The sequence below is a fragment of the Anabrus simplex genome, chromosome 9, assembly GCF_040414725.1.
Source record: "Anabrus simplex isolate iqAnaSimp1 chromosome 9, ASM4041472v1, whole genome shotgun sequence".
NCBI lineage: Eukaryota > Metazoa > Arthropoda > Insecta > Orthoptera > Tettigoniidae > Anabrus > Anabrus simplex.
In genome coordinates this window covers 77679357-77694425 of record NC_090273.1, presented here as the reverse complement: position 1 = coordinate 77694425, position 15069 = coordinate 77679357, and the positions used below count along the sequence as shown (strand labels likewise).

The 15069-nt window shown below is 42.0% G+C and overlaps 1 protein-coding gene across 1 annotated transcript in view; it reads left to right on the top strand.

Annotated features, from left to right (window-relative positions):
• Positions 1-5134: 5134 nt before the first annotated feature.
• Trim9 (E3 ubiquitin-protein ligase Trim9) overlaps positions 5135-15069 on the top strand; it is a 343327-nt gene continuing 333392 nt past the window's right edge. The window contains exon 1 of the mRNA XM_067153370.2: positions 5135-5196. Coding sequence (XP_067009471.2) covers positions 5158-5196 — 39 coding nt within the window. The 5' untranslated portion in view covers positions 5135-5157. The remainder of the gene's footprint in view (positions 5197-15069) is intronic.

Genomic DNA, 15069 nt, shown 5'->3' with positions numbered 1-15069 from the left:
CCCTTTCAGTTTTAATTACTGCGTTCATGAGGTGAAAATTCCTTTTGGGGATCATTGTAAGTACCTAGGTTTAATAAAAGGAAATATCTTCATTGGAGTAAATGGGATTGTAAATAAAGGGTACAGATTTCTGCACATGGTTATGAGGGTGTTTGGGGGTTGTAGTAAGGATGTAAAGGAGAGGGCATACAAGTCTCTAGTAAGACCCCAACTAGAGTATGGTTCCAGTGTATGGGACCCTCACTAGGATAACCTTGATTCAAGAACTGAAAAAATCCAAAGGAAAGCAGCTCGATTTGTTCTGGGTGATTTCCGAAAAAAAGAGTAGCGTTTACAAAAATGTTGCAGTGTTTGGGTTGGGAAGACGTGGGAGAAAGAAGACGAGCTGCTGGACTAAGTCGTATGTTCCCAGGTGTCAGTGGAGAGATGGATTTCAAGAGGACAAATTGGAGAAAATATTCATTTATAGTAAGGGGAGTTAGGGATTGGAATAACTTACCAAAGTTGATGTCCAATAAATTTCCAGTTTCTTTGAAATCATTTAAGAAAAGGCTAGGAAAACAACTGATAGGGTATCTGCCCCCTGGGTGACTGCCCTAAATGTTAATCAGTAGTGATTGATCATTAGAAGGTGAGCCTTCTTAGTCTCTCTCTACTTCTTATACCTTTCATGACCAGGTCTGTTATTCTCTTTGGTAACCTGTCCTCCTCCAGTTGCCTCACATAATTCCACCATCGAAGCTGATTTATGCTCACAGCATCATTCATCGAGTTTACTCTAAGCTTATATATTCTCATTCCCATTACTCTCCCGCTATTTTTCACATCTGTTTGTACCAGCGATCAATCTCACTACTTCCAACTTATGAATAAGATATCCTGAGTCCGCCCACCTTTCACTCTGTACAGCGATGTTAGCCTGAAAACTTACCGATTTAATTACAATTCCGTCCGAGAAGTTACAACTTTCTTACAGAATACCGTCAACCGCAACTGTGAGCTTTGCTACGCCCTGATTCAATCCTCGTAGCTTTCTTCCCTGCAACTGTGAGCATACTGCATTAGCTTTGCTACGCCTTGATTCAATCCTCGTAGCTTTCTTCCCTGCAACTGTGAGCATACTGCATTAGCTTTGCTACGCCTTGATTCAATCCTCGTAGCTTTCTTCCCTGCAACTGTGAGCATACTGCATTAGCTTTGCTACGCCTTGATTCAATCCTCGTAGCTTTCTTCCCTGCAACTGTGAGCATACTGCATTAGCTTTGCTACGCCTTGATTCAATCCTCATAGCTTTCTTCCCTGCAACTGTGAGCATACTGCATTAGATTTGCTACGCCTTGACTCAATCCTCGTAGCTTTCTTCCCTGCAACTGTGAGCATACTGCATTAGCTTTGCTACGCCTTGATTCAATCCTCGTAGCTTTCTTCCCTGCAACTGTGAGCATACGGCATTAGCTTTGCTACGCCTTGATTCAATCCTCGTAGCTTTCTTCCCTGCAACTGTGAGCGTACTGCATTAGCTTTGCTACGCCTTGATTCAATCCCCGTAGCTTTCTTCCCTGCAACTGTGAGCATACTGCATTAGCTTTGCTATGCCTTGATTCAATCCTCGTAGCTTTCTTCCCTGCAACTGTGAGCATACTGCATTAGCTTTGCTACGCCTTGATTCAATCCCCGTAGCTTTCTTCCCTGCAACTGTGAGCATACTGCATTAGCTTTGCTATGCCTTGATTCAATCCCCGTAGCTTTCTTCCCTGCAACTGTGAGCATACTGCATTAGCTTTGCTACGCCTTGATTCAATCCCCGTAGCTTTCTTCCCTGCAACTGTGAGCATACTGCATTAGCTTTGCTATGCCTTGATTTAATCCCCGTAGCTTTCTTCCCTGCAACTGTGAGCATACTGCATTAGCTTTGCTACGCCTTGATTCAATCCTCGTAGCTTTCTTCCCTGCAACTGTGAGCATACTGCATTAGCTTTGCTACGCCTTGATTCAATCCTCGTAGCTTTCTTCCCTGCAACTGTGAGCATACTGCATTAGCTTTGCTACGCCTTGATTCAATCCTCGTAGCTTTCTTCCCTGCAACTGTGAGCATACTGCATTAGCTTTGCTACGCCTTGATTCAATCCTCGTAGCTTTCTTCCCTGCAACTGTGAGCATACTGCATTAGCTTTGCTACGCCTTGATTCAATCCTCGTAGCTTTCTTCCCTGCAACTGTGAGCATACTGCATTAGCTTTGCTACGCCTTGATTCAATCCTCGTAGCTTTCTTCCCTGCAACTGTGAGCATACTGCATTAGCTTTGCTACGCCTTGATTCAATCCTCGTAGCTTTCTTCCCTGCAACTGTGAGCATACTGCATTAGCTTTGCTACGCCTTGATTCAATCCTCGTAGCTTTCTTCCCTGCAACTGTGAGCATACTGCATTAGCTTTGCTACGCCTTGATTCAATCCTCGTAGCTTTCTTCCCTGCAACTGTGAGCGTACTGCATTAGCTTTGCTACGCCTTGATTCAATCCTCGTAGCTTTCTTCCCTGCAACTGTGAGCGTACTGCATTAGCTTTGCTACGCCTTGATTCAATCCTCGTAGCTTTCTTCCCTGCAACTGTGAGCGTACTGCATTAGCTTTGCTACGCCTTGATTCAATCCTCGTAGCTTTCTTCCCTGCAACTGTGAGCGTACTGCATTAGCTTTGCTACGCCTTGATTCAATCCTCGTAGCTTTCTTCCCTGCAACTGTGAGCGTACTGCATTAGCTTTGCTACGCCTTGATTCAATCCTCGTAGCTTTCTTCCCTGCAACTGTGAGCGTACTGCATTAGCTTTGCTACGCCTTGATTCAATCCTCGTAGCTTTCTTCCCTGCAACTGTGAGCATACTGCATTAGCTTTGCTACGCCTTGATTCAATCCTCGTAGCTTTCTTCCCTGCAACTGTGAGCATACTGCATTAGCTTTGCTACGCCTTGATTCAATCCTCGTAGCTTTCTTCCCTGCAACTGTGAGCATACTGCATTAGCTTTGCTACGCCTTGATTCAATCCTCGTAACTGTCTTCCCTGCAACTGTGAGCATACTGCATTAGCTTTGCTACGCCTTGATTCAATCCTCGTAGCTTTCTTCCCTGCAACTGTGAGCGTACTGCATTAGCTTTGCTACGCCTTGATTCAATCCTCGTAGCTTTCTTCCCTGCAACTGTGAGCATACTGCATTAGCTTTGCTACGCCTTGATTCAATCCTTGTAGCTTTCTTCCGTGCAACTGTGAGCATACTGCATTAGCTTTGCTACGCCTTGATTCAATCCTCGTAGCTTTCTTCCCTGCAACTGTGAGCGTACTGCATTAGCTTTGCTACGCCTTGATTCAATCCTCGTAGCTTTCTTCCCTGCAACTGTGAGCATACTGCATTAGCTTTGCTACGCCTTGATTCAATCCTCGTAGCTTTCTTCCCTGCAACTGTGAGCATACTGCATTAGCTTTGCTACGCCTTGATTCAATCCTCGTAGCTTTCTTCCCTGCAACTGTGAGCATACTGCATTAGCTTTGCTACGCCTTGATTCAATCCTCGTAGCTTTCTTCCCTGCAACTGTGAGCATACTGCATTAGCTTTGCTACGCCTTGATTCAATCCTCGTAGCTTTCTTCCCTGCAGACATCACTTTAATGTTGGAAATACTAATTGTCACATCACTCTCGCTACTCCTGTTTTCGACCTCAAAGATCTTATATTGCGACCATTTATTTGTTGAACATTTTATAAGTATACAATAATTTCGTGTGGCTATTTCTAGCCGATTGCAGCCCTTATAAGGTAGACCCTCCCATGAGGGCGGGCGGCATCTGTCATATGGAGGTAATTGCGTGTTATTGTAGTGGAGGATAGTGTTATATGTTGTGTGTGAGATTCAGGGATGTTGGGGACAGCACAAACACCTAGCCCCCGGGCCACTGGAATTAACAAATGAAGGTTAAAATCCCCTACCCGCCTGGGAATGGAACTGGGGACCCTCTGAACCAAAGGCCAGTACGCTGACCATTCAGCCAACAAGTCGGACTATTTTATAAGTAATTACTATGCTGTATAACACTTTTCATCACTGTCCCCTACAATATGCGATCTCAATAGAGTGTCGCAAATTAGACAAGCAATTGGCCTCTCTTCACTGTGCTTTACAATATGTGAATGAGGCAGTGCTGAGTCCTAAATGTCCTCTCACAGATGAAACACAAGAACACCACTGTACGGACCTGCTTACAAGCTGAACGCTAGAATAGTCGTCTCCCATTATGATCAGCAAACTCACTTAGGCTATCTCTCTCTCGCCCCTCAAAAGCCACCCCACACGTGAAACAATGGAATAGCCTACTAGCATTATGACTATCAATGTGTCTTCTAAGAAAACGACTGCTTAAATGCACTCCCACTAATAGAACAACCAAAAGAGCCTACCCCCCGCTATGCGTAACGCTACGCGATCCAAGAGAGGATTTAACCTAAAGGAGCTCCAAAGGAGTTTTATAAGAGGGCCCACAAACGGAACGGAAGTCGATCCCCACTATGACTGCTTAGTGAGTACCTGACAATGACTATCTGACCGTGTACATTGTTACTCTATGGAATTTAATTAGGGGAATGGAGGAGGATAGGTTATCTAGGAGAATAATGGACTCTGCTATGGAGGGTAAGAGAAGTAGAGGGAGACCAAGACGAGGATGGTTAGACTCGGTTTCTAACGATTTAAAGCTAAGAGGTATATAACTAAATGAGGCCACAACACTAGTTGCAAATCGAGGATTGCGGCGACGTTTAGTAAATTCTCAGAGGCTTGCAGACTGAACGCTGAAAGGCATACCAGTCTATAATGATAATGTATGTGTGTATGTAACCTAATCATTGTGTATTATTGTGTGTTTCGCCATTTGCTGCAATAAATTATTATTATTATTATAAGGATGTGATAATTTTTATGAATGATAATAGACGTACAGTATGTTGATCATACAAAAGTTTGTTTTAGTAACATTCGCAGTTACTGAGAATGAATTTTACAAAATTTCATTTAACTAATGGTGTACGTCCCATCTAAACGAAACTATCATCTAAAGCCATTTTTAACACTATGTATCTTTCTTTTCAGGTGAGTTATCTTTCTTCTTCCTTTGGATGAAGCTACGAATGGGGTCCACAAGCCTGCTGAGCAATGTGAGTGTTGATCATAAAATCAAAATATTTGAACAAAGGAAAAATATATAAAGTTCTAGATCATTTTTCTTACGTCCAATTCTGCTCATTTATTTAACAAACACATTTTGTTAAATTTACTGTGTCTACCATACCTGAGCTTTTCTCAATATTCCTAAACAGTCATTTATCGTAATTTTCAGATGTTTACTTTGCAACATTTCCATGTGAGGTATATTATTTTCTTGAAGGTCAACAGTCTTCAGGCCATAAAATAATGAAATGTAAATATTTAGTCTATATCAATAACAAATGAACTGAATTGGAATGGAAGAAGGAGAACGGATAGTTCAAACAAAGTAGGAAGACTGTTTCTTCTTGATTACATGTGAACAATAGGTCACAGTATCAGCTTAAAATAATCAACAAAATTTGTGATTGATTTCAAAATGTTGAAAGAATTTAAATGTTGTCTTACTCCTTAACAAATTTGTTGACTAATTTAAACCTGTTGAACAAATTTTATGTACAATTACTAACCTACTTATAAGTCTAATGACATCGAAGTGTATACTTGTCCATATAACACGAGATGCAGGAAGATCATAAAATCATGACTATCTGCGATATTACTACTGTATGTATACCTTTCACAGAAATAATTCACGAATTTCGCTGATGAAGTTTTTTTTCCGGAAAATATTTATAAAATGATTAAAGTGAAATTAACGTTCGTATCACTTTTGCCACATAATACACTAGAGCAGAATTTTGTGATATTTTTAATAATCAGAAACAAGTACATTCATCACATTGTATTTATGCATGAAAAGTACTGATATTTTTAAAAAGTATCGAAGCATATAGAAACATTTTGAAAACTATATACTGTATCACGAATATTAGTAATTCGCTCTTACATTTCAGTTGCCAGTGTTTAGCGTTTTCTATTATGTGCGTAGATAAATAAGTAAGACATTCTGAAACTGTCTCAGCTTTTATTACACAATATTAGTCACATTTTTCGTAGCAAATGTCTGTAATATCAAGAAATCGGTGAGAATTTATTACGAACCTGTAAGCACATCTACATCGGTGTACCTAGGACCCAAGTTTACCTAGTTCTCGTACTCATTATCCAAACATCCATTCTCACATTTGGAACATCCTGACCATCTCTGGACACATCACCGAACGGTATACCTACTTCTGCATGTTAGGTGTAGCATAGGTTTGGAACTCTACAGCAGACAAGATACGGAGCCTAACGTCGGATGCGTCATTCATAAACCAACATAAGAAATATTTACTTGATATTTAATTGTGACTATTATTAATGTTAAAATTGTGACTACGATTATTATTATTATTATTATTATTATTATTATTATTATTATTATTATTATTATTATTATTATTATTATTATTATTGCATAAAAGTACGGTATGAAGCAAACACAATCGGTCAAGCTGAGAATGTTCATAAGGAAGAAAAAGAATATCTATGAAATCTGCATTCCTTTTTTGAAGGAGAGCTATCATGTAAGTTACAGTACGGCAACAGAGGACCTTGTAACTGTTAACATTAGTTTAGTGTAAGAGAAAGAGTCATAGTTTTAGCTACGCCAAGCGCTACAAGGCAAATTAAAAATTATATATATAGTATAGATAGTAAATATACAGTAGAGTGAAATCGAAACATTTCGTACCAGATGCTGGTTACATATCTCAGTGGATAGTAAAATGAGAAGGTCATTATCTAGACGTCCTGTAACGTCTCATATAACCCTGTGCCATTTATTATCCATTGTTACAAATGTGTCAAATAAAAATCAACGGCACTGTTATAAGAACTGAAAGTGTGAAAATTAAACTTACCAAACTAAGCTGAAGGTACAGGACTTACGTTGAATGAAAATCAATATTTTCTTACACGGTGTAATTAGTCTGGGCATTGCATACGATAGGGTAACTCTGTTTCGCGACATAACGCGAAATGATATTTCCTTCTCGCGATTTAGTGTATAATCAATGCGACAAAATAATATCTTTATAAATAATTAATACTGGTTTACATTCCTACTCGTTGTAGAGTTTAAATATTATGTGTCTGCGAAACTCTAAAGAAAATTCAGAGTCGTACTGTGATACAGTGTGTGTCCCTATTGCCTGCTCCGCCGTCGGTGTAATGGCAAATCACTTCCGCTCGTATAAACTTCCCATCGCAGTTACAGCATGTGGCAGGAACGTTTTTTTGTCATTCTTTTAATATATCACTTGTTTGTTTGTTGTGACTATTCCTTAATGTGCAGCCATAAACCTAGTGTTCTTAGTTTTTATGCTGCAAGTTCAGACTGCTTAGCCATAAAGCCACGAATCGCCCTAGCAAATGCGATACGATCGGATGATTTTATTTATTTTGTGCAAATGAGTGTGCTACTGCTGTGTGTTCACCAATAAAAAGAAGATACGCACCCTATCAGGTTGAAATAAACGCAGCTCTGGGGAATAAGGTAGCCAATTGGACACTCCAAATCAGTGTTGGTAATTTCCTTTCATCAAGACCTGGCACGATTTTACGAACTCCTAGCTCATGACTGCCAAACAGCGTCAACCCTCTGTGATCTGATACAACATATTCTCCCTTGCGTGGTCTTTCCGAGAAAATATTTCGGTGCGGTAGAATATCCATTAGGCTGAAGCACTGTATTAGTTAAATAAATAATTCTAAAAGAAAAATCTAGGCGTCCATTAGGATACCATTTTTTTCTGTTTTCTGATAATACTGGTCGAACATACGAGGGTTGTTTAAAAATAGCATTTCTTGTTATTTAACTTGTTATATTAGTGTTTATGATTTTTCAAAGCATGTGGATACAGCAGTCACCGCTGATATTATTTGCATACAATAAGCCATGTTTTGAAATGTGCATTCATTTTACAGAATTAAAATTTACTCAAATAATTAGGATACAAAAGTGGCATTCGTTACATAAGTTGATAATTTATCTTCAACTAATCTTCTTCTACCGCCTTTCCCACATATGTGGGCTCGCGTGTACAAACTGTGTCGCACATTTGTATTAGGCCCTGTTTTAGAGCCGGATGCCCTTCCTGACGCAACCCTGTATGGAGGGATGTACTCGGTATTGCGTGTTTCTGTGATGGTTGGTGGTGCGGTGTGTTATCTGATTATGAAGAGGAAAATGTTGGGAGAAACACAAACACCCAGTCCCCGAGCCAGAAGAATTAATCAGATGTGATTAAAATCCACGACCCGGCCCCTCTGAATAGAAGACCTCAACGCTGACCATTCGGCCAAGGAGTTGGACATGAATACTGATAATAATAATAATGATGATGATAATAATAAAATTAATCTATAATAATCTATCCTCAGCTTATCTCAGATATTTATAAGGTCACTTTCGTCATTCTACCTCATTTTGCATTGACGTTTGAAATGCCTTCTTGACGCCACCTGATTTTTCAGATGAAATTACTAATCCAGAATTGATCAGGATTCGAACCTTGGGCGTCTAAACGGAGATGGCTTTTGCTTCACAATAATTGAATATTCTCTGCATATTTGCTGATAAACCATGATTGAGAGGGAAATTACTATTAATAGAAAGTGTAGATTCGAGTTGGTTGCCGTCTTGCTTCAGAGCAGCGATAATGTATTCCATTTCTACCTTCTCGCTTTTCAGAATCTGAACATTAGATAAAAATAGGAAGAAGTTTAAATAATGAGGCTTCATACTTCTTCGGATTTCAAGAAGTAACAAAGGAAAATATATGACGGTAGTCTGTATTCTTATATTGTATTTCGTAGGCAGAATGACCGTTAGAGGGAACGCGCGGCAACAATAATACCGCACCATATCTCGGAAAGGGAATGGCCACTAGGCTGAGAGGACGATGCAGACGGAATTTTTATATTGGACGTTCCACTAGCTCTTTTCTTTACTTTCTTTTTTTTACGGAGAAAAGGAAGAAAGGATAAAGGAAAAAAGAAGATGACACTAAAAGAGAGAACGAGAGTGGTATGGAGTGGTCTATACCAAGCAGAAAAAAATCTCAGTAATTTTGTCGTCGCTGTTGAAATGCGCGAGCTCGCTTCTAGAGTCCCTTCAAGCCTGTTAGCTATCCAAATTCTCTCCTTCCTTTTGCCTCGCGTTCTGTAATGCAATTCCTGCCAGGGGTTTCGTCCTCCCATGATTTAATTTCTGTCCGCTCTGCTCCTGGCCATATACAACCGAACTGCTATGCGTTACGGACTGTAATACAGCAATAAGAGGGCTTTGGAAACGATATTATGAGATCATCATGACAGCGCAGTGGGCTTTGCATTGTTCTTTTCAACAATGATTAAGAATCTTGGCTGGACATAAGTCTTAAGTAAAATTGACGCATGACATTCAACTATGTCCACTGAGGGCGGTTTGTTTGTTTGTTTACAAGAAATGATTTGTCACGCTCCTCATCGTTTCAATTCATGAGATGATTTAATGAAATTTTCCGCACGATCATCATGCCGGTGGGACTACACTGCCCGCATGTTGGAGAGGTCTGTTTAAAGTTGGATTATACAGAATGTCGCAGGAGGAATGGTCGATATTCAGGGATAATTTCAAGCAAAACTTCATGTGGACTACTGCCCTATTCCGAATGGTTCCGCGATAGAACACATTTAGCCCCGGGTTCACCAACGTCAGTTACTAGATTTCCAAAACTGGGACAATGACATTATTTTGGATAACGCTCGCTTCTGTATATAGCAGTTCACGGCCGGCGCTACAGATCATGTGAGTGTTTTCCGGGCTTGTAGGCATGGCCAATGACTATTGAAATTCTGAACCACACCAACAGCTTCAAGAATCCTAACGGGTAAACAAAGCCTGGTTTCCAGTCCTGAAAGCCTTAAGTCCTGGAGGACACGATGGCCGCGACAGACCAGAAAAAGCAACGGGTGGTCGGTTGCCTGTCTCCGCCAAGGCAGGTCGATGTACATCGGGCTCCTTAATACTTCAACCATTGGCCGAAGAACAGTCAATCATAATCGCCAGCCCCCACCCCTTCCTCCAGCATGGCGGACCAGTAGGCGAGCAGCGTACCGTGGAATTACAGCATCACCTGGGTCGGTAGATGCAGACTGGGTCTTGGCCCTATAAGTGGCCACGGCTGGTCCGTGGTCCAAAAGCTCAACACTCTGATCGGCCAGTCAAGCTGAGGAGGGATGGCCACTGCTCTATCGTGGCTCTACGCCTCTGTAATTGGGAGATGGGACAGGGCTGAACCTCACGGCTGGCCCCAAGCGTCGGCTGTCCTGAGCATGGTTTTCCGTGGTTTTCCATTCTCCTGCAATAAGTCGAATGCCGGGACAGTTCCTAGTATAGGCCAAGGCTACCAACCCCCTCACCTTCTCCGAACATCTTCACCGTAACAAATCTCCAGGCCTGAGAGACGGCGTCACCGTCCAAGAGGCCCGCCTCCCCCTTCAGGGGAGAAATGAAAACGTTTTTAGTAGTACTAGCAACACCACTTCATTCCACTGAGAGTCTCGCTGCTATCTAAGTCAGTCGGAACCCTTGACAGTGCCGAACGCAGTGATCGGTGACATTCAGATGCTCCTGACATGATTTGCTCGCTTCTGTATTCAGCACAGACTTTATCATCTCGGTTTACCAAAACTAAGTTTTCGTTTAATTCTGAATTTGAACCCTAAATATTTCATATTAACGCACGGAAAACAAACGACTGCTTTCAGCCACCACTAACGAAATGTAAACGGGTTTGTAATTACATTCGGTGTTTGCAAATAATTGATCATAAATTATGTCCGCTACTGACCAGAAACCAAGCAAGAAGCCTAATATGACGTTCCAAGAGGAGGAATTGTTATTAAATTTCGTGGCAGAAAGCATTAACATCATAGGGAATAAGACAACAAATTATAGCCTACAAGTTGTATATTTCATTAAAAACATAAGACAATATTCCTTAGTTCATCATTAAAAAATCAACCTGTCGTGACCCGTACAAGATATAAGCTATAATTGAGAATTATTCGGTTTCTTCTTCTTCTTCTTCTTCTTCTTCTTATCTGTTTACCCTCCAGGGTCGGTTTCTTCCTCGGACTCAGCGAGGGATCCCACCTCTACCGCCTCAAGGACTCAGCGAGGGACCCCACCTCTACCGCCTTAAGGGCAGTGTCCTCGAACTTCGGACTCTGTGTAGGGGATACAGCTGGGGAGGCTGACCAGTACCTCGCCCAGGCGGCCTCATCTGCTATGCTGAACAGGGTCCTTCCCGGGGGATGGGAAGATTGGAAGGGATAGACAAGGAAGAGGGAAGGAAGCGGCCGTGGCCTTAAGTTAGGTACCATCCCGGCATTTGCCTGGAGGAGAAGTGGGAAACCACGGAAAACCATTTCTAGGGTGGCTGAGGTGGGAATCGAACCCTCCTCCACTCAGTTGAGCCCCCGAGGCTGAGTGGACCCCGTTTCAGCCCTCTACGAGCTGCCATCTTGATAGACTATTATCTCAGATTTCCTGTTTTACCGGCCAACCTTTCTCCGGTAAAATTTTAATCCGAGATAATACCTGTTATCCAGTCCGACTCCATTTCTAAAGTGGTTATTCGGCCTTTGGTCACAGGGGTCCCGGGTTCGATTCCAGGGAGGATCGGGAATTTTAACCATAATTGGTTAATTCCCCTGGCACGGAGACTGGGTGTATGTGCCTTCTTCATCATCATTTCATCCTCATCACGTCGCGCAGGTCGCCTACGGGAGTCAAATCAAAAGACCTGCACCAGGCCTCTCCGGAGGGCACATGGCATTTCATTTCACCCGTTATCCGAGATAATGTTGTTCGTGAATAGAAATGTAACTGTTTGTCTACTTTCTTAGCTTTAAACCAAGAGAAAATCTTTTACTCGCGTTGGTGAATACGCGCCTTAATGTGTATTTTGTTTCGGGTAAGTGGCGCGCACGTATGTGTCTTACCTAGCCAACTTTTTTTGACGTTTTGAAACGGGTACAAGTTTCCCGCATGTAATGTGTTCGTGTGCTGGAAGTAGAACTACGCTGCACCATTTCAACAGTGTGTTGTTCCTGCTGAGGTTGTTGAACTACCCGTTCGGAAGGAAAACGGGAGCGTGGAAGAATACCTGTTTCGTGCAATGTACTGAAAACCCTGGTAAACACTCTGCGATCAGGAATTCGACGTGTCGAAAAGCGCCGAGAGTATTCCTCGACAGCAGCAGGAGCAGTACCATCGCAGAAGACGTAAACATATACCATATCTGCATTAGATGTGTGGCATTTTAGCCAGCGCGTGTACAAACACAGTTAACCGATGCTTCTCTCTGATACACTCTCAATCCCTCGCACTACTTCACTCACATGCCTGCTGCCATTTCTTGATGGATGCAGTATTTTTGTATCCGTCTCTTAGCACAGGCCAGAGCAAAGTGTAGCTTCCACCGAAGTCCCCCTCTCATCCATGGCTGTGACAATATGGAAGCTGCTGGGGTATGAGTGGTGCTGAGTACTGACATTTGGAGCACAAATAGTGTCCGAGTGTTATGAAAGGTGTTGCTCATAGTATCAGTCGTGCTGCAGTGGCACCTTCTGGTCCAGTGAGGAAAGCAATGGCAAACTACCTCACTCCTCAGTACGCCTCATTTGGGCTCTGCCATTGGTTTTTGTGGTTTTCCTATAACTGCATAGCCTTTGGTGGTGCTATCTGAGGATCCAACCAGCCTCTGGGCTGATGACGTAACAGACAGACAGACAGACTTCACCACGGGCAACTGCGAGTTCAACGGGCTAGTTTGATGGTAGAAAGACATCCGAGCAAAGAGGTTGAAAGCAACGAGGTAGATTGGGGTAGAATAAAACGTCAAAGACGTTGACTGGGTAATACACATACGTCTGTGCCACTAGCACAAAAACAAATGTACATAAAATGTGTCCTATTTCTGAAATATTCCCTTACCGGCCGAGTTGGCCGTACGGTTAGGGACGCGCAGCTGTGAGCTTGCATCCGGGAGATAGTGGGTTCGAATCTCAATGTCGGCAGCTCTGAAGATGGTTATCCGTGGTTTCCCATTTTCACACCAGGCTAATATACCTTAATTAAAGCCACAGCTGGTTCCTTTTCACTCCTAGGCCTTTCCTATCCCATCGTCGCCATAAGACCTATCTGTGTCGGAGTGACGTAAAACAAATTCTTTAAAAAAATCGTCCGGAATAGGGCAAATGTCCATATGAAGTTTTTTGCTTCAAATGATCGTTCCTGTCATATCCCTGAATATTGAGCATTCCTCCTGGGACACCCTGTATAACATTCACTTTCTGACAATAAAACTTAAACGTATAATTCTACGAAGGAATTGGTATTAAAATTTAATTTGCATACTTGTATACATAAGTCGGCGACTTCGACGCCGGCTTAATCCGGTAGTATTGGAAAGTGCTCGAGCACGTCAGCCACTTGTTGGTAGATTTACTGGCACGTAAAAGAACTGCGAGACGAAAATATGACACTAGAGCTGGGACAGATACAACGGAACCTTTTTATTGGAACCGTTGTAAGAAAGTAACAGTTTGTAGTTGCAGTGTGGCTTTGCTGTTCCGTTCTTCACCAGCACTGTGTCACAGTTTCACAACCGGTACGTATACAAAGCCGTCGTTCGCAGTCGTTTCATTTCTTGAAACCGGGGTTTTCCAATGTAATAGAATAACTTACAGGCCAGGTAGGCCATTCCGGAGATCTGCGCTGCTATTGGCTGATGCGCCTGACGTCACCGAGAGGGAGAATACAGTGCTACGCTAGATTCAATGGTTTGGGTGTTGCAAGGTACAGTGAGCTGATTATTATTATTATTATTATTATTATTATTATTATTATTATTATTATTATTATTATTATATAATTCGCTGGGGCCATCAAGGACCACGTTAAGTCTTGTTGCATTTGACACTGAACTTGGCCTTCTTTAGAGCCCAAATTTCCCTCATTCTTTGTGAGTGGGCCTGCTTACGCTCCTCTGTCCAAGGGACACCGTGTCTTCTCTTCGGTTGCTCGTCTCGGTTTAGCCCGTTCATCAATATTTTTTTGCGGAAGAGATCTCTGTTAAGGGCGTATTCAGCTGAGATATGTATATTTGCAGGTCTTCTTTGGTATTTCTAAACCAGGGAATTGTGATTTTGGAGTTTGAATAAAAAAAGTGAAAGATTACCTTAGTTAACTTTCTTCCGCCCATTCTTTTCAGATGACCGTAAAATCGTGCCCGTCTTTTTCTGATTGTGTCGGTAATTTTCTCTGTTTTGCTGTAGTCTTCCTTGTTGGATCTCTTTTGATGGATTCCATTTCTGTACTTTGATCCCAAGATTCCTCTCACAATTTTGCGTTATCTTTTCTCCAGTTCTTCAAGGAGTCCTTTGTTGGCATTTAGAGACAGGGTTTCGGCTGCATATAGAACTACTGACTTCAGAACTGTTTCATAGTGACGTATCTTGGTGTTTTGGGAAAGGCATTTTTTTGTTGTAGATTGTGCGGGATGTTTGGTAGGCTATTTCCAGTTTGCGTACTCGCTCCTGAAGTGCTTCTTTGTCCAGTCCATTTTTCAGGATGATCTCACCCAGGTATTTGAATTTGTCTACTCGGGTGATGTCCCCGTATTTTGTATGGAGTTTTGGTGGAGCCTCTTTGATGTTAGTCATTACTTCTGTTTTCTCAAACGATATCTGCAAACCAGTTTGTTCGGCAATTTCCTTTAAAATTTCAACTTGAGCTCTAGCGGTTTCTATGTCGTTTGAGAGAACAGCAATATCATCGGCAAATGCTAAGCAGTCTGTTGCGATCCCCTTGGATTTGGTTCCTA